The following is a 27782-nucleotide window of genomic DNA, read 5'->3' on the forward strand; positions in this document are numbered from 1 at the left end:
AGTATTTGAGTTTCATCTTCAGGATCTGGCCTTCTAAAGAGCAGTCAGGGTTGATCTCCTCTAGGACTGACCGGTTTGATCAGCTTGCGGTCCAAGGGACTCGCAGGAGTCTCCTCCAGCATCACAATTCAAAGGCCTCAATCCTTCGGTGCAGAATTCAAATAATAAATAAATAGGTAGCTTTATAAGCATTTAGAAAGATGCCTTGCTCCACTGAATTATGATAGTTGGAAGTGCCTTAAAAGGCATTTATCATGAAATCCAGAAAAGAAGGGTACCCCTGCCTCCATTTCCAACTTACTGCCAACTTACCTTCCATTTGAGAGTGGAAAGTAAGTTTGTCTGGCCAGTTTGGAGTAGCTCCAATTTGTTACCAAGCCAACAGAGCTTCCTGATTTGGTTGTGCCATTAAGGAGAAAATGCCTAAATTACCCTTGAAAAGAAACATGGTTTGAATTACCAGGTGATGAGGGGACAAGTCTACAGAGCAAGAATACTTTGTGAAAGCCAATGGACCCGAGTTATTATCTACACAAAACCTAATACTGCATCTAGTTAGCTTTAATAATTTTGAAACTGAGACATTGCGTTCCAAACCTGAACAAAATTCAATACCACAACCATTTCTCACTGGATGCATTTATCTTTCACTCCCCCTGTAATTTACAGTGACATTGTTATTACTTTCCCCCATCACTTCCTTTGAATCAATGCATGATCAAAACTACATGCTTAATAAAACCCAGGACTGGAGAACCAAGTCTTTCTAAATTGCAATAAGCTGAACTAATTTTGATAATGCATAGAACCTAAGTCCATTTGCGCAAATCCCTGACATGTTCCTCTGCATTATGAAAAAGTCAAGACTGATGACCTTCCTGTCATTACAGGAGATTGAAAGAAGCGTTTAGGCACACTTAAAATAATTTCTCCCTTTCCTAAAAATTGCTCAATGTTGAATGACTTAAATACTCTCATAGTATTACAGAAACTGCTGGGAGTGGAGATGGTGAAAGATGGAGAGATTATTTACTACCTGGTTACAACCATGCAGCACATTAACTTTCTAAATGCCTGATCGCTGGTACATATATTTTAAATCCAGAATAAGCTTGAAGCATATTTCATCCTAATATCTGAAAAAGTTTGCTTATTAAAGTAAAAATAAGAATGGTTCATCCAAAGAGCACCCCACCCATGTTTCTGCAGAAGTCTTTGTCTGGGGATTGCTTCTGAGCAGGAAAGAGGAAGGACCAGAGAAATAACCCATACATGACACAATAGACAGGTTCCTTTAAAGGCAGATTACTGCTGTGTTTCCATACATTGAGTGACTGTGAAATTCCATAACCTATTCAAAACTGAGCAAAATTTATTCATTGTTAGCACAGGCGGACTGGAAGAAGGCCAAAATAGAATGGGAAATCATGCAGAGGCGCTGTGGCCATCCCTCTCTATGGATGGGTATTTGGGCTTGCCAGCTCCTGCAGATGCATTTAGAAGTAATTCATCTTAATATACAAGTCTTTAACGAATATTTTCATGAAGGGAGAATTAAGAGGTCCTATATAAATGAATGCTGCTGTGAAACAACTTGGGTGCAATTCTATGCATTCACCATCTGGCCTTGGTCAAGCTGCTTCTAGTGGAGTCCGAGTTCCCAACTTTACAGATGCCCATTTTAACACTAGGGATAGTTACATGCTACCTTACAAAGATGTGTGAACTCTGTAGGATGATTAATGCAAAATGTATGCTAGAATTTACAGAAATTATGTTAACAGCAACAATAAAAACAAAAGCTCTTATTTTGCAATCATTATTTCACTTGTAACAGAAATGAAACCATAAGTACCACCTGGCTTGAGAAACTCAAGGAATAAAAGCAGAGGAGGGGGGGCGAAGCATGATTTCAATATGCTTTCTAAGAAGGTATCTCATTTCCCCCCCACCCCTCAGGTAAAGGGAAGAGGCTACATTTATAAGGCCTGTAAATTTCTTTTTAACAGCTGGGGTAGCTTCGAAAACAGTGATTTTGAAGAATTCTCAGCAATTCTCAGTGATTAACAGTTACTTGGGAAGACAAAACTACCCATTTAGGCTTTGTTTTAAATGGCTTTATCCCTGCAGGGTCTAGACAAGGAGCAAGGCCACTAGTTGGCACCAGACAAGGGCAGGTTATGTGGGGACTTCTGTAAATCTTAAGAGGCTGCAAAAGAATCAGTCAAGCAGCCCCAGTAGGTCAGGAAGCCGACTGCAGAAGCAAATATTAGGCAGATGAGCTCAAGTATATAGGCAGTGGCTGAGCTACAAGATCCTTAATTTTCCACTGAGTCATTCTGAATAAACAAAAGAAAACATATGACTATAAAAGATCTTGGTCTCAGGTTCATGCTACAATCCAGATGAAAACTAAATAAAGCTCTTTTGAAAAGTGTTGGGAATTAGTACAAGGGATGAAAGACAAGTAAAATATTGACCCGTAACAATGCTATTAGGTTGAGAAAACTATACAGTTTAAGTAAGAAATTAAGTCATAATTTGCCTGATTAGAAATAGTACAAAAACAGAAATCTACCAGCATACCTACAGAAGGCCAAAAACATATCCAGGCTTATGAAAGCCATGCCAGAATCCACGGGTTAAAACATCATGATAACCCATGAATGCAACATTTCTCAGCCATTCCTGCTGTGGGAGGGGCGAAACAGGGGCCATCAAACATTGTACATGTCAGGACAAAATGAGCGGAAGCTCTGCCATAATATGGCTGCTAAGAGCCTGACTCTGTAAGGAGAGCTTTATAGACGTAAGGCGGGACTCCTGATCTGATCAGAGATCCATGTTGCTAGGTTTTCCCGTCCTGCTCAGGTACACTCTTAGATATGCCAATTATGTGCACTGTCTTAATCCCCATTGTTTTACTCCCATACACTTCTAGCATACTGTTTACATGATTCCCCACCTGATCTCCCAACCTCCCCTAACTGTGCATGTACCTGTACATTACAGAACCATTGTGTACAGATTCCATCTTGGTAGTCCCTTTGAGGCTACCTACATGCTGCATATATTTCCTGTACATCAGAATAAACTGTAGATGCTCTTTTGATTGTGCACCCCTAGCAGACTCTCTTTGGCTTTTTCTTATCTGTTTTTCCCTTGTCATACACCAGCATGGTTGCTTGACACAAATGAACCAGCATTTTCCAGAATGCCGGGTTATTGTGATAACTTAATCAGGCCAGAAAGCTTTTTTTTTTAATGGTACATGTCACAGTGAGCCAGGAGAGAGAACAACAATGTAAAAACTTGGGGAAAATAAAAAAGAGTTGCTTCAACTGATACTGGAAAGGCAACCAACTGTGTATCAGGTTAACAAGTCCTAAAGAAAAGGTGGCTTTTTACCTCTGGACTTAGACACAGATTTCCAGCAACAAGGGGTGTGGATGAATTGTCTTGTAATGTGCACAAATGGAATATATATTACAACTGATTTATATAACTTGTTATCACCTTAACCAACACCATTTAAAAAAAGAAAGAGGTCATTTTAATACAATTCAGGGTGCATTTGTAACACAGTTTCTACAATTTTATTGTATAATGATTTGTATCCACTTTTACATGAAGGATCATCTTAGCAACTGACTAGGTTCATGCATGATTTCATACATTAAAGCTGCTGCAGCAGATGTTCCAAGATTATTTAGTGGGCCCCTTGTAAAACAGAATCACCAAACTCAAAGTCACTTCAGAGAATCTGTGGGCCCCCGTGCAAAGATGACTAACTATTTTCCCCACCCCCACATCCAGTGTTGAAATTGTTACGGAAAGTGCATTTCCCAAAAACAACCAGGAACCAGCTGCCAAGAGAGGTTGTGTGCTCTTCCACACTAGATGCATGCAAGAAGGCCATTGGCAGTTATCTGATCGGGATGGCGTAACTGGCGGGGTTGGATCTGACAGCCTTCCTGGCCCCTTCTGACATGGCTGTTCCATGAATTGTATAACAGTCCTATAACTGAGGTCCTCTCCTGAAGGCCCTGAAGGGGATCAAAGGCACGTGCTTGCATTGTGACTGGGCAGCAGCTGAAAAGGGTACATAGCTTTAACCCAAAATGATATAAACAGGCTCTTTCACTACTCAGTTGTGTAGCCAATATTAAATATAATCTTTTTTGAAAGTGTGTGCTATCTGATTAATGGCAGCAAAATGACTACATTGAAGAAGTAACATTTTTAAGTGTAACACCAACAAAATCATCCCCGCTTTCTGAACTGTCAGAAGCATGGTTTCCTCATTTGGTTTATATACTGAAAATGGACAGGGAGGCAAATGTTTCAAACTCCTTTACAATCTAAATTGAACTGTTTTTCTTTTTAAGCGATGTCAGGAATAAACTTAGGGCAAGGCTGAGCAAGCTAATGCACTCGGGCAATTTCTGAAGCTAGCAGAAAACCTGATTTCGTCAGTGAGGTTTGGCAATGTGAAGAATCTTGTAACCAATTTCATTTCCTGATAAATGAATGGTCCACTGGGAAAAGTCGGCCGGAGAGTTTCGGAACTGTTGAAGGCTCAGACATTACTGAAAGACTCCTTGAAGGAGCCAGCCTGTCTCTGCTTATCACTGCTGAGCCAAAGTGTACCATGCAAAAACACTCCAAGTGCCAGACTCCATTTAGAGCTCTTACTGAAGAATGATGCGATAGCACTTCGCACACACGTGGTCGCTCTTCAGAAACACAGAGCAGCTGCAATACACTTCCTACAACGTTGTTGTAAGCCAGCAGAACGTTGTATCAGTTCGTGTATAAGGCAGTGCTGATCGTCTATTGGTAGATCAAGTCTCCAGGTAAGATATTTTCATATAAGTGTACAGAGGGAGAGAGTCTGATGACCCCTGAAGGGCAGAAGATAAAGCGAAAAACCAATAATTGCTATCATTTCAGGCCCTTCGCTATACAAATACTTTTGGCTTTGCAAGTGGCTTGGAGGTTACGTTACCCATTGATCCTGCAAGCTTCACCTTCACATACCTTCTCTGACAAAGACAGAAGTCTTCTACTTACTTCCAATTTAACAAGTAAAGACCATTTCACTTACAATGAAATTAAGTTTTGAAGAAGAGACACAACAAATACAACTGTGTGCACCATGATGTATCTCAATGCACTCTTTTCGGGATATAGACAGTTATTCTAACTGTACAATAGGTCCAATTACATAGCAAATGTAATCAGATCAAAATGGTTTTAGAGTCAGAACAGTGTAAAGAGAGTATAGGCAGTCCCTAGGTTATGAATGAGTTCCATTCCTGAGAAAACAGAAATTCGTCTTTAAGTCAAATTTGTATGCAAGTTGGATCACGTATGGTCAGCCCTCCACTGGGGTTGGGGGAGCAGGACACCCATGAAAGTGAAAAAACCACAATCTCCCCCCTCCCAACACACCAATGCCTCCTCTTTGCAGGAAAGAAATGCTGGAGAGTTTTCTGTCTCTGGATGCGTAGGGCAGAAAGACATACTTTCAAGACCTCCGCCTTTAACTTCCTCTGTCTCTCTAAGGTGATGTTTTGGAGGCCTCCCACTCTCCCCTTTTGCTTCCTTTCTCTCTATGGTGACAACGATTTTCTGCAGTAATTTAAAAAAAAATAGCAGGTTTTATGGCAGTACAGATTGTTTATAACACAGATGTTCCTAATTTGGGGGTTGTCTGTATAAAATGTTGGTCAACTTGCAGAATTCGGACTACTGGCTATGCTGGCTGAGGGGTACTGAAAGTCCAAAACATCTGGAGGGCACCAGACTGGAGAAGGCTAATTTAAACCTTTCTTCATAACAAAGATTATTTTTCCTCAAGATTAAACTTTGGCTCCTGGAGAACTACCAGTGGCTCATCTCCTTTAAAGTTGTCGTTCTTTGAATGCTAAGCAATACGACTCCTTACATTCTTTGATGATGCACATAAACAGGATTGAAGATCTGTTTATACTTGGTCCACAAAGAAAAACGTTTTATGGAGAGTACCATGAGCTAGAAAGCCAGATAAGTATTTTCTGCTGGAGAACTCTGTAGCTTGCTTACAGTAAAGACCCGATATTGCATGGCAAGGTGTTTCAGTGGCAGAAATTCAAGGGCATCTTGTGCTTTTGCTTCTGCTAAGATGTTGAAGTGATACTTGTATTCCTTTTCTATAGGGAAGCCAGGAAAGCATTAGGGTATTTTACAGCCTTAATGCCAGATGAAATAAAATTGCTGTTTTGTTCTTGCACTGGTCAGCAATGCTGTTAAGTTGTCTTAATCTTCCTGTTCCCAAGATGCTTTTCCCCTTGGGACATCCTTACCATAAGACTTGTTCCCACAGTAAGGCCTTGGACCAAATGAAATGCTGTTTTAACCATAAAACTGACTAACAACTTTGATATAACAGCAAACCTCAGGCATCTGAGTTCTCATATTTTAAAAATGAATTTCCTGCAACCCATCTAGGGACTCTCCCCCCACCCTGAAAAAGACTGCACTAATTCTTATTAAAGTATGCACGGTAAGATTTTCAGACCAAGATGACACCTGGGGAGAGGTAAGAGCTCAGAAATCCCATTTCAAATGTGGAGAGTAATATTTAAATAGGGTTTTAGTTACAACATGAACACACTCTCTTTGGGAGAGCTACACAGAGGTGGTGGATGCCACGATAAACACCACTGCTGTTATACCAAGCAATCCTTTGACCAATAATATACTTCAGTATAACTAGGACCTTATGTGCAAAAAGGATCTCTCTTTGTGACAGTAAAATAAACCAGCCCTTGGAATAAGCTACAGTTTAAACACTATTTTCAGAGTTTTCCTGGAGCAGATATTTTACTGGGTGAGATGGTGGCATTTTAAAATTTAAAGAAACCAGAATACAAAAACTATTGTTTAATTTAATGGGTATTCTAGAACAACTTGTCTAGAGCAATTACTTCTGTCTATAAGAAGTTCAGCTGAATATTAAGGAAGGTAAGGAGAAAAAGAGATGGAGGTCAAAGAAGAAGGGATGGGTAACTTTCTCTTGGGAATGTGGGGAGCATAAAAAGTGTCAAATAAAACTTATTTGAAAGCCAAGCACTATAGTGTGAAATCCACCATTTTTCAGTAATTCCCCCCAAACCAAAATCCACCACCATCAGGGGGACCAAATTGTGGCCCATCAGCTGCTGCCCTCCCTCAGTCTCAGGAGCAGGTTTAGACTCCAGCCTATTGGTAAAGCAGCAGAACTGGTTGGTGGGAGATTCAGGAAGGAAGGACTTCAAAACACGGGATAGTTAAACTCTGGAATTCCCTTCCACGAGCCGTAGTGATGGCTGCCCATTTGGATGGCTTTAAAAGGGGAGTCATGCCGGGGAAGGCTCTCCATGGTTACCCGATGCAAAGGCTACATGCTGTCTCCAGTATCGAAGGCGGCCCACCTGTGCACAGCAGTTACTTGGACAGGAGATGCTATTGCTTTTCTTACGTTCTTACACTTTCTTATGTTCACAAGGCATGTTCTGAACCTAAATCTTGGGATAGGGCTTGACTTCAGCCACAGGGAAGGTCCTGCTCTGAACCATTTCTATGCCTCAGAGACATGACTTGCAACTGCTCAGCTGCAGTTTGCTTTCTCAGGTTTTCCCACTCAGATTAGTGCTGGCATAGTTCCTGCAACTAAATGAAGGAACTATACTACCCTCTTCGTAATATAAGTTTTAGGATCAAGAACCTGGTAATCCCAAAAACAATGCTGCTTCCATTTATTTTTCATCCCTTAGCTTATTTTAGAGGGGTTGTTTCCCATGAAATAGGACTGCACTTTGAAGCCATTAAACAAGGAAGTCAAGGTCTAGAAACCCCCACGCCCAGCCCAGAATATTTTGGACAAACAGGACCAGCACAGAGATGAGCTGGAAAGAGCACAACCCCCTACCCCCCGGTCCCTCCAATTTCTAGAGATTAGGCTTCAGTCTCCAGCTAAGCAGCTCTGTTTTTAATGTTAGGTATTCCAATACTGTGTAGACAAGAGGCAAGGTTAGGAACATATTGGAAAGTATGTGAGAAAAGTAAACGTGAAAAAGGAGGAGTCCAAAAACCTAGGCAATAAATACATTGCAAAATAAAACTGGGGAATTCAACAGAGGAAACCCATTTGTAAAATAAATGTTTTCTCTTCAAATGGCTTAACCAGCGGGAAGTTTCTTTCAAAAGCATTTAAATGTGATCTCTTAAATGTTGCTCACTCTATGAACTGAAATGTCAGCTTCCAGTTAATAACGCCTGGCATTCAGAACAGGTTTTCCCACTTACTACTATTTTTTTTTTAAAGTACAGCTATCTTCTGGCTAACTTCCACAAAAACCCTGAGATAACTCCCAGACTCCAGACTTGGTCTCTTTCCTCTCAGGCTCTTAATCCTCAAACTACAGATAATTTCACCCAAAGGAAAGGGACAACGTCTGTGAACTTTGGAGGAGGGGGAGAAGAGAGACAGAGAAGCCAATTTTTTTACTTATCACTATGATCTTTAAATTACTCTTAATAATAATCTTCTGTAATAAAAGAGGGAGCCTGTAATGTAGGCTGCTTGTCTGCCAGGGAGACAGCTCTATCTCCAAATGATGCCGTTTCTGCCTCAAGACGCAGGCATATTAGCTTTGTTTATCTCCTCCCACCAGGGTGAAGGAGAAATCCAAGAGCTGGTTATTTCAGCACCTGCACCTTTATCTCCCGGCTCCTGCTGCAAATTTCTAAGAAGGATAATTACCCAGTTTGGACTTTCCCTGCCCTACGCAGCTCATGGCCAGAAGCAGACACTTTAAACTGACAGCTATTTATATCATGCTTATCTTGAGAAGCAGTTAGGTAGAGAAGGGAGTTTCCAATTCTCAGGACTTGACTGTCAAACATGTTCACCCTCTTCCTCCTAAATGTGTGGCAAAATAGATCTCAACTTGGGTGCTATGACAGAACACCACAACAGGATCAAAGTCAAGGGTTTGTCCGCCAGTCTAGCATCTAATCTTCCACTCTGTAGCCTGGGCCCAGAGTACTCAACAAAGTGTATGAAACGGGAAAGCAAGCCAACATCCGGCAAACATCTCTGGCAACATTTGCAGTATAAACACCCTCCCTCCCCTTAATTATCCAAACAACAGTAAGCCCTTATCTTAATTTACAGTGTGTTCCTGTGCAGGACACTGCTCTATGTAACTAGCATGCCTTCTTATTTGAATCTCCTGTTTCCCTTAATTGCCAATTGTTGAAGGATGCAGCTGATTCCAAAATGAAGTTTTGTGATAATGGGTTCACTGCCCATGTGAACCCTGAAAAAATGCAAGAAGGTAGAATTTGGTGTGCACCGGTTCTAGACTGGGTTCCACTCAGCCTGATGTGCATGCTTGATCCTGTGGGAGGTCAGGTGACCGAGGTGGAGAAAAGTGTCTTTTACCACCTTCAGTTGCTTCATCATTGCAATGACTGCATAATCGTTCCTGGTCAAGGATAGACTGGACACAGTGGTTCATGTGCTGGTAGCCTCCTGACTGGATTACTGTAATACATTGGACATGAGGCTGCCCTTGAAGATAACCTAGAACCTTCAGCTAGAGCAGATCGCAGCAGCGAGAACTGTGATGGAGAAAGTCACACTGGACCAATTCTCAAGAAGCTGCACCGACTGCCCATTTGCTTTGAGTCCAATTACCTTTAAAGCACCTCCCTAGCTCAGTCTGCCCTGGTTTAACATAGTCAGAGGAGTCTTCATGTACATTTTTTAATTAAACCAGACTAAACTGGAAGAAGACCACACCTTTCTTCCCTATCTACCTGGTATCTACTAAGGGCAGACAGTAGATGTCTAGAGGTTTTGGACTTGAACCAGAAGTTGTCACTGCATGGTCAATGGTTAGGAATGCTGGGAGCTGAAGCACAAAACATTTGGAAATCTACCTTCTGCTCACCCCATTTCTAAGCCCACTGGATATCCATGCAACTGGCATTCACACATGAAAAGCCCAATTTTCATTAGCTCAAAACTCCAGCAATTGATCACATAATCTGGGTCACACATACTGCACAAACTCTATTGAATAATGCAGTACCCACATGCCAGAGGGAAGCAGGAGAAGAAAGCACATACTCAGCTTCCTACTAAGTAGAGATGAGAGATTACAGTGTGTTCAGTGCTATTATTTTATGTTCCAGTATGGTTTTATTTGATAGCAAGCAGTGTCCAATGGTGTCATTCTAGAAACTTAAATATTATTAGGGGAGTTTCACCCAAACTTTCCACTGGGCAAACCTAATGTGCAAAAGTTGTGCGACTGTTTTCATAGGCTTACCTTTCATTGGTTTGCTGTCCTGTGCAGAGTTTGGAATCTATTTTCTGCTAATATAACATCATTCATGTTAGCAGAGTGACCTAGACAGACACAGCCCAGCATATTTGAGCTGTTTCTGTGCCTCTGAGTCCTCATGGTAAAGCATTTTATTTTCAATTCCCAAAGAAGTTTTATGAGCACTCCTTCAAAAAATACCAATTTAACTCAGTAGGATCCTTAAAAAAGTGAAAAATTACAAACAGGATTACCTATCTTTCACATGAAGCATACATATAAATCAGGCCAAACAGATCCCTAAACACAAATACCGTATTTTTCATTCTGTGACGCACTTTCTTCCCCCTCAAAAGTAAAGGGAAATGTCTGTGCGTCTTATAGAGCGAATGTGTGTGTGCCCGACGCCTGGGACGCTGCCGGCCGCCTGCACCATGTGGCACCACCTGGCCGGCACGCGCTCAGCACGTCCTGCTCTGCCCGCCCCCTCCGGCGCAGGTGAGAGCTGTGCCGCTCAGGGGGAGGCATGCAGAGGAGGAGGAGCCGTGGCCTTTAACCTGCCGGCCGCACGGAGAGCACAGAGAGATGGACTGCTCACCCCCACCGCCCGGGAAGACCTGCCGCCGCCGCTGCGCCGCCCGGAAGACCATCGCCGGCACGCTGCCGGCCGTCTGCACCACGTGGCACCACCTGGCTGGCACACGCTCAGCGCGCCCTGCTCTGCCCCGCTCCTCCGGCGCAGGTGAGAGCTGTCAATCACAGGTCGGTGTGTGTTTTCAAATGGCAACCCGTCTTTTAATGAAGCACATGGGGAAGTGATGGGGAATGTGCCTGTGATTATCAGGAAACTTTCCATGGATCAGTTATCTGTTAGTTGATCAGACACATTTTTTTTAGGATCAGTGGATATTTGAACAGCATTACCTTCGTGTATGAAGTTTATTCTTCAAAGGCTACATAGTCCGCTGTGTGTCTGATTTACCGTACAATATCACATTTTTTGTCAGAAGTTTTTTTCTATTATTTACTAGTAGGGCAGCGTGGACATTACTGGCTTTTTTAGATTTGTTATTGAATTGTCTGTAGCAGCTCTTGTATAACTGGTGTAGATTGTGGATTCCTTCAATAATTCCACTACTGACTAAGAAAATGATGTCAGTGATTGTGAGCAACAGAGCAACTCTAGTGATGATGAGTTCTATGGGTTCAACAAAAACTAGAAGAGTACTCGGACTTTAAAGTCTCTCTTTTGTTAATGACAGTGATGATGATTCTTAATGCCACTGTTGACTGCTGTTCACTTTACAAGGTTGAAATACGGTATTACTGTATTCAGTTATAGTTTATTAAATAGTTTAGTAAACCATTTGATTCAGAATATTTTTTTTCTTTTCTCCTCTAAAAACTAGGTGCGTCTTAGGTGTGTCTTATAGAGCGAAAAATACGGTATACACATTCTGCCTAGCAAGCTATCTATCTATCTATCTATCTATCTATCTATCTATCTATCTATCTATCTATTTATTTGGAGAACTTCTATGCTGCCCCATTCGCATAAGCCCCGAGGCGGCTTCCAAACTATAAACACAACTGAAACAAATCACATAAAATATTGGAGACCTGGCAAATATTATTAAAATCAATAAATAACAATTAAAATAACGTTTAAATAAAAAGGTCTTGGCCTGGTGCCGAAAAGCAAATAACGACAGCGCCAGGTGGACCTCTCTGGGGAGTGCGTTCCATAAACTATACAACAACAACAACAACTATCCCGGAAGTGCTCCTAGCTGGAATCCCACCCTCCCTTTAGCTTTGCCAACACTCACTCTGAGTCTGTCTTTGGGCAGTGCAACGGCTCCTTGCTTGATGATTTCCAGAACTCGCTCCACTGATAGCTCAGCTCCAGCTTGTTCAATCCGTGAGCTAAAAAAGCTGATCACCTGCACAGAGTTTAGAAAAAATAATGTAAACAAAGGGAGGCAATAGGAGAAGGGTTGTCAATAAGTTTTTAGAAGTGTTTTTTTATTTTATTTAAAATAAATTACAAACTGAATTATAATGGCAATTTATGTAACATTTGTGGCTTTTAATTGGTATTCATCAACTGTTAGGTCTAATGCTAGATTAGGCAGAATATTTAGCATTCACAATGCAGCTAAGCTACACAGGGAATTTAAGGGCTTCTCCTCGCAATCTGCATTTTGATCAAATGTGCTATGGTTGTAATCCAAAATGTACATATTCCAGATCTTGTACAGCACAGTGGTCAAGAGACTGAGGTGAGGATCAGAAAATTCTCTCATTTCATCTATTAACTCCTCACCAGAGCTAGGCTCAACACCATCTGTCTCTCTTGCAGGATCACTTCCCAATGTTCACATACTCTCTTCTGCTCTCAAGATCACCCTTAAACATTCTCCCTCTCTTCACACACACACACGCATGTATGCATTTTATTCATCCATTGCACAAGCATGGGCACATCTCTTCCTTCTCCTCCAGGCCAGACCTGCAACCCACCTTAGATGGCCCTGAAGCTCACCCAGTGGAAGGGTAGGGGGCCATGGCAGGTGCCAATGAATGTGTGTAAAGGTGCAACAGTTCCCATGACTGTTGTGTTCCTGATCTCGGCACTATATAAGGGCTTCATATTATTAAGATATACTCAGTTGTTTCTCTTCCTACCTGTTTAATTGCCCTCTCAAGTGTAGCATTCTGACAGTCAAATCCTGGGTAACCAGCATGACCTCCATGCACCTACAAGGAGCCCTTTCACGGTTGCATTGCTCCCACAGTTATAAAAGTGAGTGAAAAAGTCAGGAACCTGAAGCTAATCATAGTTTACCATTACATGATTCCCAGGAACTACAGTTAATGGTTTCTAAATAAGATTTGGAAACCTCTTCTTCCTTGGATAATTTTCTATGTCTATGATTGTAAGCATCTTGGAATAGTGGCTTGTCTAACTTGTCCTTTGTAAACCAGCATGTGTGTATGCATGCATGTGTGTACACATGTTGGATTTTAACCCCTCCAACCCCCGCCCCCCAAATCAATCTGTAAAAAGAGGATTTATGGGATTACTTCTTCATCTGCAGTCCTGTCTTGGTGAATATTTGAACTATTATTTCTTTTAATCTTGATGTACATGAAATTGACTTTCACTATGAATTTAAACAGGAAGAAGGTCCCCTAAGGAACCCTGGAATCACGAGAGTGATAAGCACCACTCTTTTGTGGAATCTACATTGATTACCTTCCACTCCAAGACCTATGATGTTCATTTCTGTAATACGGAAGAAATGCTGGTGAATGTGCATGCAATCTTGAAAGGTGGACCTTTCTATGAAGAGAGGTACTGCCCAAGCCAGTGAAGGATCTCACATTGCTTTGGCAATCTTCATCAAGGAATGAGAAATGCTTTACTGCATGCAATTGCCTTTTACAGCAGTGCTAGACTGAACCCTAATGAGGTCCTCAGAGCATCACTGTTATCTGCTAAACAAAAGAGAGCTGATAGTTTCTCTACTCTGGGACTCAAATGGGAGCCAGCACTGCTGCATGAAAGTGTCAGCATTACCTCTATTTTGAAGCAACATATTGCCCAGGCTTGCAAAAGAGACATTTCAGAATATGCTTCAAGTGCAAAGCAAAGGATATTCATCAGGAAACTTTAGTAAAGAAGTAAGTAGCCTGTCGATTCTAATGACTCCCTACTGCAAATCCTTAAAAAATTTCACAACACAATCTTTACAAGACTTAAAGTGCAAACTTTACTACAATTATACCAGACACATAAAACTTGTAACTAAAACGTTTCAGCATTTTCTTTCTGTTCAGGCTCTTGCTAGCCAGCTAAGCCATCTTCCAAAATGGCAGATGTCAGATCTCCACAAACTGGCACCCTCTGGGTGGCTAGACTACAACTTCTGTCATTTGTAGGTTGTATAGCCAATGCTGTGCTAGTCAAAATGATGGGAGCTACAGCCAGTTGTGAATGGCTCCTTAGAAGTTCTGCCCCACCCCATTTCCCACTTTCCCCTCAACGCGTACTTCACCTTATGTGGTTACTGAGCATGCCTGGTTCTCCTTGTATTATTTTGTTGTGATGTCTGAGGCTGCTACTGCTTTGCTTAAGGCCAGCTTATGAGTTCACATTGGAAATTTAAAGAGGGTTATTCTAGCTCCTTTGTGTTATACCAGATCTTGTCCATGAAAGACAGTCTCTCTCGCACTCTTGCAGAAGGTTCTCAGGACAGCAAGTACTTCTTTTTTTTAATCTAAGAAGCCCTATTAAATCTCCGTAATTTAAATGAAAATAATAAGTCATTTAATGTAAATGAACACCTGCTCTATGAAGACATCCTTAAAGACCAAAAACTGGCTGCTTGAAGCAAATGGCTATAGTTATTCTTCACTTTATTTATTTGAATGTTTCTCCAGTTTTTGATATGTGTTGTTAAAACTATTCATCCTTCAGGAAATGCTCAACACATCAAAACTAACCAACTCTCTGCAACACTTAGGTCATCAGTCCCCATCACATTCCTCAGAACTGCAGCCCATTTAGTTCTCGAGTAAATCTTAGCAGTGAATGAGAACAGAAATCATACCAACCTTGGCTACTAAATAAGCCAGATGTTTTCTATCTGTACAATATCTGAGTTGTTGTAACTCAGTCCCACAAATCCAGACAGCATAACCTGCATATCATGAAAATAATGTATGTATATGCAAGTCTGGGAATATGAGAAGCACAGCATGCCATCTTTGCATGCATACTTCCCTAAACCAGCCAAAATACTAGAGACAGAGTCATGAACAATCTTCTCATGGGTCTCTTTTAATGCCAGGAAAGACTGAAGTCCTTTCAACAAGCAATCTCTTCTACTCTCATTTAATAGAAATGCTGGCATTTTCCAGAATAGACTGGAAATGTCCCAAATTATGAATGAGGCAGTAAGGTCATGAAGTGCGGCCTGCCACATGGAGCATAAATATTGCTCCAATAGAAGGGCTTCCTGCTGATCTCCAGGCCCAGTGCTGGTATTGACAGCTCTTCGGATGGCTCTGTTTATAGGCTTACTGACACAGTATGATGCATGTTTTGACAGAGGAAAAAGATTGTAGGAATCCCAGCTTTACGCAGACAACCATGCTGGCTGGCTGGGGAATGCTGGGAGTGGGAGGACTTTTTCCTGTCTAGTCACAAATAAGACTGCATGCTAAACTGCCTTACACAGGGTGTCTCAACGGACTGCCTTCTCTTATTTCATGTCTCCCCACCATCTGAATTAGGGTAGATGGGTATACAACAGCATTTTTCCAAAGGCAGAACTTGTATTACAGAATTCCTTCTCCCAGGAGATTTGGTGGACTTTCCTGTTGATGGTATTTTGGGTGGCAATCTGAAATCTTTTTTTTTTTCTCGTCACTAGTGAAAAACAGAGTTTGCAGGCTAGTTGGTATTCTTATGTGTTTTAATTTTATCCTGTGCTGTTAATGTGTTGTTATGCTGGTTTAATTACAGTATTTTTTACTTTGATGTAAGCCACCTCTGCAAAAGAAAGGCTACAGAGAAAATACTTTAAAATAAATATGCATGAAAATATTTATGTCTAGCTTTTAAAATTATCTTAAACAAATGCCTGGAAAAAAGTGTCTATAAAATCAGTTCAGTAAATAATGATATGATGATATTTGTCAAGGAATTGTGTTTTCCAGGGTTCATTCAGCCATCCGAGCACTCAGGATTCTGCTTTCTGAAGGTTTTTAGAATTTTTGAGGTGTGTGCGTGATTCATTAATTGATAATATTATTATCAACATTTTATAATTATTGCTTAAATGTAACTAGCAAGCAAATATCCTCTTCTGTTGAAAGACTGAATCAACTGGAGTGCCGTCTCTAGTCTATCTCGCATGTTTCCAAGGGGGAAACCCAGGCATTCTTAACCACAGCAGACTTTGAGTGAGGTGAAAATATTTTAGTTCCCACTGCCATTCACTACAACTCCGATTATATGCCAGGTAACTCTACTAGCAAGTAGGAACTCTTGTGGAAGCTTACAATGGAATTAAAAATATAAGATAAAAATATAGCCACGTAAAACCATTTTGAACAAGCTACGGCAGCGGAACAACTAAATTCAGAAACACTCCTAACACCTAACCAAAGGGCAATTTTTGTGTTTCCTTTCTCTCTCTCTCCATCCCTTTTTATTGTCTATTAAATAGTAATCCTGAAAGTAATACTTCTAGTTTATCATATTTATACGGTGTGTAAAACTTTGGATATTTTATACATAAATACACTTTGGCCCTGTGTGTACTCAATTGTGAGAAACATACCCATATGTGCAATGCCAAGAAAAATATAAATTAGCCTTCCACAATGAACAGAACAATTTGTACACATAGAACATATAAACAAAAAGTAGTTTTTTAAGAAAGCAATGTAAAGGACATTTTTAAATACCAGAGGGAGAAAATTGCACTTACCAGATCTATATTCTGCATTATATCCTGGAAAGAAGGGTGTGTTCGAAATTGCTCAAAGAGATCCCGCTTATAAAGCAATGCATACACTAAATTAGGGTTGTGATGCAGAGAGTTGGTCAAACAGGAGTTTATTATCTCTAACATCATGCGGATGACTTCTTCAATCACATTCAAGTCCTGGGCCTGTAAGAAACAGGTTGATATATGATATATGCTTTGTCTAATATACATCAAGTAATTTTATTGCCAGTTTCCACCTCTTAAATGTTTTTCCAGATGATCATTTGGGGGCACACTGAATGTCTTTAGTTTATAATGCCTGGAAGTATCTTCCAGAACTGTAAAACTGGGAGTCAAGGAGGAAAGACAGTTTGCAGAGCAAGTACACACATCAGCTATGTATTTCAGCACTAGCACAGCTGCTGCAGACAACCACACTCTGCCTATAGAAGAAGGAACGGCTGGCAGTGGAGGTGAGATGGAGACTGCCCGCCTGCCCACCCACCATAGAACTGTGGGACAGCGAGAGCTTCCTGCCCCTCCACTGCCAGCCCCACCAGCCTAGCAAATGTTTCGGAAGGCCAGCAGCTTTTGTGGTTTGTTTACTTAGAAGACAAATGCCAGAATGTATCTCCCCAAGTTCTTGTATGCTCTTATCAAAAGCATACTGTTTGCCCCCATGATGACTGCTTGTAGCATTTGGAATAGCTTTAAATGTCAAGCTTCAAGGAAGAAGCAGCAACAGGGATGGGGAGAGGGGGGCAGGATAACAAGAAGAAAGCCAAGGACGCCAAGCGGATGGTGAAATGCTGTCACGAGGTGATACAATACTGCATTTGTGCTGAAAGCCACCGGTATGAAAAAGGCACCTTGCATCCAGCCATGGCGTCAGGGTAGATATAAATAAGGTTATAAAAACATGTCATGGTTAACAAGAAAGTTTTTATTACCCAGGGTAATATCTTGCACACAGATTTCAAAACATTTGAAACACACAATTTCTCTGTCTGTCCCCAAGACAATGGGTCAAATGAGAAATGTTCTAGTAGCATTATCCTTCACTGTGACAGCTGTTATCCATGAGGAAAGGTATATAATTAGACCAGTATATCTGTACCACATAGCTTAGGTTTTTGTTACAGTTGTGACCCTCCACTCCACTTCTAACTTTAAAAACAGGAGACCGGTGCAGATAAGTATCGTAACATTCCACAAACTTGTTTAGGAGGCAGCCATGTCTGGATTCAGTATCTAAACTCTAAAATATAAATCAAATCCAGAAGAATGTTTGGCAGGTGTGTAGGCAAGATTCTCAAAAAGTCAAAAGAAGGCATGGTGGCAATTGAAAAGCAAAGCCAGGGAACATTGGTCAAAGCTGAATGCTCTGATATATTAATCTCCTGTCCTGAAAAGCAGCCAGTAAATGTTTTTAATCACCACCTTCTTCACCTTCATGTCAGAGAAAGCAATGTCCCTCTCAGAATGCTGAGTATTTATTTTATTTTATTTAAAACTTTTCTATACCCTCCCATCACAGACGTCTTGGTAGCTTCAGCTAGCGGGGCAGAGGATGTGAAATGTAGTCCAAGGCAAAAACTTCTGTATCATTATGAAAGGATATTATTGCTTTAATATGTGTGTCTTAAGATCCAGTGTGTTCCACTTACACTTTGACTTAGGAAACTTAGCTTCAAATCCCAGTTCACCAGTGGGTTTAAATCCCAATGCAACTCTTGTTCTACAAAGTGGGAATAACGATAAACTATTTCAGTGTGGTGTAGTAGTTAAGCCAGTGTGGAGAGCCAGTGTGGTGTAGTGGTTAAGAGCATGGGACTGGGACTCAGACAACCTGGGTTCTAGTCCCCGCTCGGCCATGGAGCCAACTGGGTGAGTTTGGGCCAGTCACAGACTCTCAGCCCAACCTACCTCACAGGGTTGTTGTTGTGGGGAGAAGATGGAGGAGGAGATGTAAGCTGCCTTGAGCCCTTTGTAGGAAAAAGGCAGGTTATAAATCCAAAAATAAATAAAATAAATAAATTTCTTAAAGTTGCTGAAGAATGAATGAGATATATAAATACATTAGAATCATTACACAAATTATTATTAAAAAGTAATCTTGATCATACCAAGACGCCTATTTATAGACCATTTTTCTGCAAAAAGGCAGAATACAAAACAATAAGAGGGTTAAACCAGAATAAAACCTCAAGACAAAAACCACTTATTAACCTCTTATTAAAAAGCATCAAATGCTGAGCAGAACAAAAATGTCTCTACAGCCCACTAAAGACTGAACAGTGAAAAGAATGAGCTAAATTGCTTGTGTATTTGCATACCCAGGACCCAGAAAAGGTCCAGCCTTGTTCTGGTGTTGGGACAGACAGATTACTGCAAATGAAACATGCAACATTATGTTGCAATGTCTTCCTAACTTCTTAAAAATGCTTCTGTTCTGGGTCCAATCAGCTTGGAACTTTTTAGTCCTTTCAGGCCTGGGAGGGGAATTTAAAAAGTCGCTTTTCCTTTTTTTTAATCCAAGATTCAGATTTGGAGCTGGCTGTTATCCTTGAACTGAGCATTTTATACTAAAGTTGGGGTGGGATTCCTGAGACTTGGAAGGGAAAAAAATCCCCGTTTCTTTCTCACTACATGAATTGTTCCTATGTAGTTGTGGGTGAAGTATGATTTCTTCCTCTCCTTTTAACTAAAACCTAAATGTTCCATATCACCTGGAGCTCACTGGTTTCCATCAGGTTTCTTCGGCTAGTTTAAAAAAATTGAATTTGTTTTAATTTACATATATATATATATATATATATATATATATATATATATATATATATTCTGCATAACTCAGGAGTCCTCCAAGCATGTAAAAACATCTAACTTCAATTTTCTGGCCCAGTTAAGTTTTGAAACTGATATGTGTTCAGCCACATGAGTTCACTACCATAGGGAATGATATTATTTCACTTCTATAGCATCCTTCCCTTCTGTAGTGTGAATTGGCTGATATACAGTTCCCAGATGGTCTCCCATCCATCCAAGTTCAGTTTGAGGCCTGGACCTGTTCAGTAGTATCATACCATATACCTTTAGATGCTTCCCTTTGCTGCTTTCATTACCATTTTAACCCGTGCCTTGTTACAGGTCAAGATTAAAATCCTTACCACAGAGGAATGATGTACAGCATTCTGCTTCAGTAGGCTTGGAGCATTTAAATGGTATAGGTACCATCTCTGTATAACTATGAAATGACAGCAAGCAGAGTATATTAAATAAACTTTCTTTCCCCACTAAGAACCTGGAGTTATCCAGGGAAACTGATTCCTCATAGGTACTAGATGAAAAGAAGGAATCATTTCATAACCAAATGCATAATACTTTGCCATGAAATTAGGCCAGTGTCAAAACAATTTGACAAATCAGAAGAGAACAAATGCATGCATTATTTATATCCAACCTTGTCTCCCCTTTTACAGAACCTATAACAGCTTACACGGTCCTCTTCCTCTCCATTTTTATCCGCACAACAGCTATTCTGGGAGGTGGATCAGGAGGATTCTCAGTGAGTTGCCCAAAGTCACCGAGTGAGTTTCATGGCTGAGTGCGCAACAGAGACTGGTCTTCTCAAGTCCAAGTCCTTTACCCCTACACCACATTGGTACTGCATTATAGTGTAATCATAGTCATGGAAACTTAAAAGGGAAACTCCATGCCCACATCCCACATCTTTCTAGTAGACAGTAGAGAGTGGCTATTTCCATTTGTGAGACCCACTTGCTGCACGTTTTGCTGAATCAGCATTTTATTATTTATTGGATTTTTATCCCCTCTCATTAGCCAGGAAGACTTCCTGGTCTTACCAGACTGATCTAGCAAGATAATTCCAGGTTCAAGAATTCTGCTCAGGTCAAGAACCATTCCTTGTGTGTGAAGTGGCAACACAAACTGAACGTTGTTTAAAGATGGAAGTTCTGGGTTCTTTCCCAAGCATTTAGCCTGGTGTTAACAGCAATTCATTGGGTATAAGGAAAGATCAAATATGAGATGGATCGACTCCATAAAGGAAGCCACAGGCTTCAGTTTAGGGCAGCTAGCAGGACTGCCATGGAAAGGAGATTTTGGAGGACTTTCACTTAGAGGGTCACTCTAAGTCAGAGACAAATTGACAGCACATAACAACAACAACTGGGTATATCTTGCCCGACAGACTTGGGCTGATTAAAACTGTCATTCCATTTCCTGAGGCTGACAGAGAAGGAAGACCACCCATGGATCCAATGCGGACACAGTGGCAATGTGAATGAAGCTGTGCGGCTGTAAACTGGTGCTAGCATAACATTATTAGCACTTGCTGAGCAAACGGAAAAAGCAACCCGTGTGATTTGTCACTGAAATTCAGTGGCCAATCACTGTATTTTTTTCCCTTTTGCTTAACCAGGACTAATAACATGGTGCTAACAATGAATTATACCAGCAACATGGCATTATCTGATACTGTCCATAAAGTCTAAGCTCATTAAAACAAATAGGGACATGTACAATGACAAAGCGGGAGAGCACAAGCAATTATTCTGAAAATGCTCTACCTCAAAGGGCCACTTCATAAAGCCCAACTGGGATACTGGGAAGAATACAGAGTGGATGCAGGTGGCCGTGATCTTGTTACTGCTTCGTGACGTGCTCACGTTGCAATCGAACCCCTTATCTATGAAGGTACTGAAGAATCGCTCTAAGCTCAATAGCAGGGTTAATGAAGACTGAGCCGAAAGATTTACAGAACTGCTTTCTCACACACCATTCTCTGTATGGATTTGCTCAATGCACAACTCCTGACATGCCAATTTAGTTCCATGAACTGGCTTTAATTTTGCTCACTTGATACTTACACAGTCTTTCAGACAAGGTGCCAACACTCAGACCTAAACAGTTTGCATGTCTTTTTGTAACATGGGGATTATGTTACTGAGTTTGTTTAATCACTTCTAACTACGCATTAACATAAGCAGGCCTCCTGATTCAACTAACAAGCTGGAATCTGGTACTGGTTGTGGAGTTTGGCATCCCTACAATCTTAGCTTTCATTTTAAGTATGTTTCTGTCACTTAAAACCTGAAAGCAGATGGGCATAACCAAGAAAGATGAGGGCTGCAGAACTACATTGCCCACCAGCATCAGTATCTACCTTATTCATACTGGTCCTTTCTCATGTGTTGCATTCTGCATTCTGGGCAGGAAACAGTACCTGAACCTTGACAGATAAGAATCATCACACATTTGGATTTTATGCAGCCCTCTCTCCCCTGCCCTCTTACTCTCACAGTTCAGTTATAGTACCCTCTATAATAAACAACTTGCATTGACTGGGCTCTTTGTTGTCTACTGCCCCGGTCTTTGCAAGAATGGCTACATGAAATGTTGCTGTCCCGTCATCTCTGACTTAAGGCAACCCAATGAATGACGGCCCTCCAAAAGGTCCTGTTCCTGACAGCCCTGCTCGGCTCTTCCAAGTTCAATGCTGTGACTTTCTTTGTGGAACCAATCCATTTCACAGTTGGTCTTCCTCTTCATCTGTCTTCAACTTTTCCTACCCTTACCGTCTTCTCCAGCAAGTCTTGCCTTCTCATGACGTGCCCAAAGTACAACAGCTTGAGCCTCATCCTTTTTACTCTTCCAGAGAAGAGTTCTGGATTGACTTGATCTTGGACCCACTTGTTCATCTTTCTGGGGGCCCAGGGTATTCATAAAGCTCTCCTCTAGCATTGTGTCATTGCTGTTGTCATCGTCCTCCCCACCGTACTTGTATACCACCCCACAGCCCATTTGGTTTACAAATTTAAAAAAATACACAGAAACAACAACCACAAAGGTATTTAACAAGGAAAAGCAATGAACACAGCAACAAATCAACAGCCTGTGGCCAGGAGTCCCTGCCCCAAACAGTGCCAAAACGGTGCTGAAAGGGTGCCAAATGGGCAATGGCCTTTGGTACTACCTTTTGGCACCTGCCCAGGAGTGCTTCCCAAGAGGCCGAGCTCCTAAAAGGGTCCTGAAATGTGAGACCTAGCCTTCTTGGGAGGCAGGTGTGGTGCAGGCGTGGCGGGCATGGTGCCACCCTCCCTCCCCACAGCCCTGTCTGCTCTCACCACGGGGTGTGGCGGGGGGATTTATGATGTCTGGCAGTGAGGAAGGTGGTGAGAGTGGTGGACAGTGTCGCTGGCAGCAATGGAAAAAGGATTGGGGTGTCTGACGTGCTATTTTTGTGCAGGTCACTCTTTGATCGTGTGATAGGGAATATAGTACTGTGGATGATCTTGGCCCTGGTCTCCACTGAAACATCCTTACATTTGATTATCATTTCTAGTGCCTTCATTGCTGCCCTTCCCAGTTTCAGTCTCTTTCTAATTTCTTGGCTGCAGCCTCCTTTTAACTGGACTGAGTCAAGGTATAAAAAGTCCTTTACAATTTCATTTTCAATGTGGAATAAATGTAGGCAAGTGGCTGTAGCTATAGATTTAAGCATCTAGTTCAGAAATTGTGCACCTTGATGAGTCTGAATGCCACAAATAAACTGGCTCCTTTAAATAACTAAAGGGACTTCCAAGTGCAAAGTGAGTTTTCAACATGATTTACAGCTCTGGCTTTGATTCCATCCAATCAGACTCAAGAAGCAAGCTCCAATCTCAGATGGAGACACACAGAGTGGTCTTCAGTGAGGTTAGGTACTTCTTCACTTGGGATAGCAAGTCGCAGACAGTTTCCTTTCTCCTCGATTGTTATGAGAGAAGCATTTTGTTTGTACTTGTTCTGGGATACTGACGCAAGGATGAGTAGCCGATCTAACCAAATGTTTGGACTTCTTTTTTTGTTTGCTTGCTTGCTTTGGGTGTGTGATTGTTCTTGTTGCTCAAATCAAGGAATTACAGCAACATGGATTCTGGACTTTTTCTTACAGTCAATATACCTAGTTTTGCTCTGATGTACAGGTAATTCATCATAAGAACATAAGAACTCTGCTACTCAGGGCAAAGGCACATCTAGGCCTGTATCCTGGTTCAACCGGATGCCTCTAGCCAGCCTGTGAGCAGGCATGAAGGCGACTGGTATTTAGTGGCAAAGATGTATGCAACTACTTCCGTGCTTCAAGAAGCGCCAGGGAAAGCGAGGAGTGGGAATCAATTCTGATATAATATCTTCTTCTCCATGAATGTTTTGGTAATGGTTCCCATGAAGGACTACACATGGAAAACATTACCCTGAAACTGGAGAAACACACACAGACAAGAGCAGTCAGTGAACAGGATGCTGAATCTTTGCCATCTTCTGTCACAGATCTTTCCTGGGAAATCCATGTGGATTTTCAATTCCACCATCACATTTTCCACATGGGAATGATTCTAAAATCCATTCTGTGGAAATGAACATTTCAAGAGGCTTAAAGATATGATGCAATACTTACGAAAGTACATGTATGTTTCAGTTCTCATGTGTAGTTTGGGCCCAATAAGAACAAGAAAGGTGACAGCGATGGTTGTGGCAAGTTTGCAGATCCCTGTTAAGTTCTGGCAGCATCTTTGGGCCTTCTGGTGGCTACAAGGATTTCAATACACCTAGCCTGCCAGGGCAATTTCAGCTAATGTAGGACAGGAGGCAGCAATGCAAACACAGTACAAGATGTCCCAAGCTTGAATACATACTCATGTAAATATGAGGATTAATATGTTCTCATATTAAGTGATCAGTGCCACAGACAAGGAATAATGACTTCTTGAGAGAATTCTGCTTCAACACTAGCAATCTCAAGTTCCTGCCAGGTAGAAAAACTGCACTAGTATAGAAAGCCTTTAAGATCATGCACGAATCTCTAACCCCTGTGGAGAAGAAGAATGTGAAACAGCACCTTGCAGAACAAACCAGTTCAATTTGCAGTACGGGTGGGTGCATGTTTCATGGGCTGATAGCAGGAACTTATATTTCAAATTCTTGAAAAACAGACCAGCAAGTCTACCACTCTGCCAACTGCCATGAACCAGCCTCGCCCAACCTTGTTCCCTCCAGGTGTGTTGGACTATATAACTGTCAACTTCCTTGGCCAGCGTGGATGATGGTGTTTGCAGCCCAGCACATCTGGAGAACAGTATATTGGGGAAAGCTGCTATAAACATTAACAAAGTAAGCAAATCATGCAAAAGTGAGAAGTCAAAATGAAAAGGAAGAATTTATGGGAAAAGGACAAGCTTACATATGTCAACTCAAAAGCAAGCCCTACTGCATTCATAAGAAATTATTCCCATATAACTAAGGACTGTAATAGGTTTGAAGCCTGAAAAAGTCTGTGGCATTTTGAGAACTTGTGGGGTGGGGGTGCAAGGAAGGAAGAGGAGTCCAACATTAATTCTAATTTATGCTGTATATTCCCAGCAATTAGAAACGAAACTACTAAGCGTCAGTACTTTTTCCCTGACTCATGCCTAAAAAATTTATAGGGAAGCATTTTTGCTAAAAAGGGAAACTATGAATACTCTATGAAAAGGTTAATTACTTCTGAAGCATTAGTCAATCAATCTAGAAGAGGTAATATTATGAATGAACAGTAAGTAAAGAATGAAAGGATGAAGTTCAAGTTGTATTCAAAAACTTAAGTTTTACTATCCTTTTCAAAAGAAAGTCAGAACAGGGTTTTGAATTGGAAAAAACTGAAGCTTGCTAAATTCAACAACCACAATCCAAAAGAGATACATAGGAGTAAACCCTCTTGAGCACAAGGGGCAAGCTTCAGTAGACACATACCCGACTGTACTGCAAAACATGGTAATCTCTGGTTTACACAGGATTGTGCTCTAACATTTTCATGGGACTGAAAATATGCATGTACTTGTTAAGGAAGGTTCACAGAAGCCTTCTCTTACCAAAGAGTTCTGTAAAATGTAAAGTTTATCCTCTTCAATACTATTGTAATGCTTAGGTAACCACTCAGCAGCCATTCCATCAATCTGCAGCAGGGTGGCCTTAATTTCTGGGTAGCCTTAATTTTTTTGTACCCTATGGCAACAAATAACGGATAAACTGGACCACTTGGTGCACATATAGTCAACAACCTCTGCTTAATAATCTGTGGGTTGTTGATGGTGCAGTGGGAACAAGCATGTGTTTCGGGTCTTGCATGCCCACCAGCATTCAGGGCTGTTTGTCCTCTAACAAGCCAGAGTTTACGGATTTGGGCAACCCAGGGAAAGGGGAGTGAATGTGTATATGGGAACCAATACTTCCAGCAACCATGGTTTGCGCAAACTGGTTCTCTCTGTATTTTTTATGAATCAAGTCACAGGTAAAGTACTCTTAGATAACTATTTTAAAATGCAACATCTTAAATATACAATTTATTGATTGATATATGCATATCCATTCACATCCCTGAAATATACGTAAACTTGGAAAGTTAAAATTACTTAAAATCTGATCAGGAAAGAAGACACACATAGGAGGTTGAAAACTGAATTACCAGTAGAGTTATAAACTATAAAATGGCTACAGCTGAAGGCTTAAGTAGCATTTATTTCAACCTTTTGTTTTCAGCACTATTATTATCCACACAGATTATATTTTGAACACGCCTAATACCCAATCAATCAACAAGTATTACTATTTTGTGATCTACTGTCTCAGGCACATTAATTTTGAAAGTTCTTCATCTACTGTGTCACTCCTTCCTCCAAAGGCCCGAAGCTTCTGGTGGAAGGTACAAACAGGAAAGGAAAGATACAGCAGACTCAAGAGAGCTGTGATAGCAGGAACAAACCACAATTGTTTTAGATTAAGTGTTGTTTGTTACATTCCATCTTATTTTTAAAGTTTATTCCATTGGATGCTGGATAAAATTTCACATGCTGGATAAAATTTCACTGCAGATACTGATAAACACAAAGCTTGTGACGCTATTCAGCTTCCTGTTTCAAGCTTTGGGAGCAATGCCTGCTAAGGGGAAGTAGAAAAAGTTTTCTCCTGAAACAAAGCACATAAGAACACTTTTGAAATGGCACTTACATTATGGCCACATTTGCCACCATGGAACTGTCTGTGAACTCTCCAAATTTATATTCATATATAAATATATTAGTGAAACCTGTCACACTGCTTGTATCCAGCATTTTTCAAACTGCTGGCTGGGATCCATCAGTGGTTTTGGTCTACTTTCAGGTGAGTGTAAGGACCATGCATCGTGGCCATGTACAGGCGTGGCAGCAGCTGCTGCCAGAAAACAAAGTTAACAGCAGCAGTAGCAATAATAATAATAATAATAATAATAATAATAATAATAATAATAATAATAGTAAATGTTAACATCCAAGAAAAAAGGGGAAGGGGATAGAAGGAAGAAGCTGTTTCTCCTATAAGTAACTGTAAAAGCAGAGAGAGCAAGGGATGAAAGAAAGTGGCAATGTAATAGGGTCAGTTACAAGTTAAGCATGAACAGTGATGGAGTAAAAATACTTTGAGGGGCTAGTAAGGGAAGCAGGGAAGGAGAAATTTATATACAATAACAAACAAACAAAAAAATCTGGGCAAGCAAATTCTGCCTAAAATGGGGAGACTGAGTAATGATACCTCCCTTGTGGAAAGGTAAATGGTGGAACTCTCTGTTATAAGAAAATAGTTGCAAAGAATTTTGCAAATTCCGAGAAAGGATTCGATATCAAAGAAGATAACCACAATTCTGAGCTGATTATACTAGACTCCACTGCTATCTGTCACCATTTTTTGTCTGGCTCCTCCTTTGCATTATCACTTGGGGACGGGTAGGCCTCAGTTATTTTCTGCTCTCTCAAGAGAACTGCAAGGGTAGAAAGTTTGAGAACCCATGGTTTAAACTGATAGCCTGGTACACAGTGTTTGTGGATGTTTCAATTAATCCAGAAAA

General features: G+C 41.0%; 1 protein-coding gene across 6 annotated transcripts in view; it reads right to left on the reverse strand.

Annotated features, from left to right (window-relative positions):
• DYM (dymeclin) overlaps positions 1 to 27782 on the reverse strand; it is a 223858-nt gene that overhangs the window by 20745 nt on the left and 175331 nt on the right. For 4 of the 6 annotated variants that reach the window (XM_044431104.1, XM_044431105.1, XM_044431103.1 and 1 more), the window contains 2 exons: positions 16862 to 17044; positions 12188 to 12301 (listed from right to left, as the gene is read on the reverse strand). In XM_044431104.1, the coding sequence (XP_044287039.1) occupies positions 12188 to 12301; positions 16862 to 17044 (297 nt within the window). Of the gene's footprint in view, positions 1 to 10364; positions 10412 to 12187; positions 12302 to 16861; positions 17045 to 27782 lie in introns of all 6 variants that reach the window. The other 2 variants (XM_044431107.1, XM_044431106.1) reach the window with 2 other exon arrangements.

Source organism: Varanus komodoensis, unplaced genomic scaffold (genome assembly GCF_004798865.1).
Source record: "Varanus komodoensis strain SLA01 unplaced genomic scaffold, ASM479886v1 scaffold22, whole genome shotgun sequence".
Classification (NCBI taxonomy): Eukaryota; Metazoa; Chordata; class Lepidosauria; order Squamata; family Varanidae; genus Varanus; species Varanus komodoensis.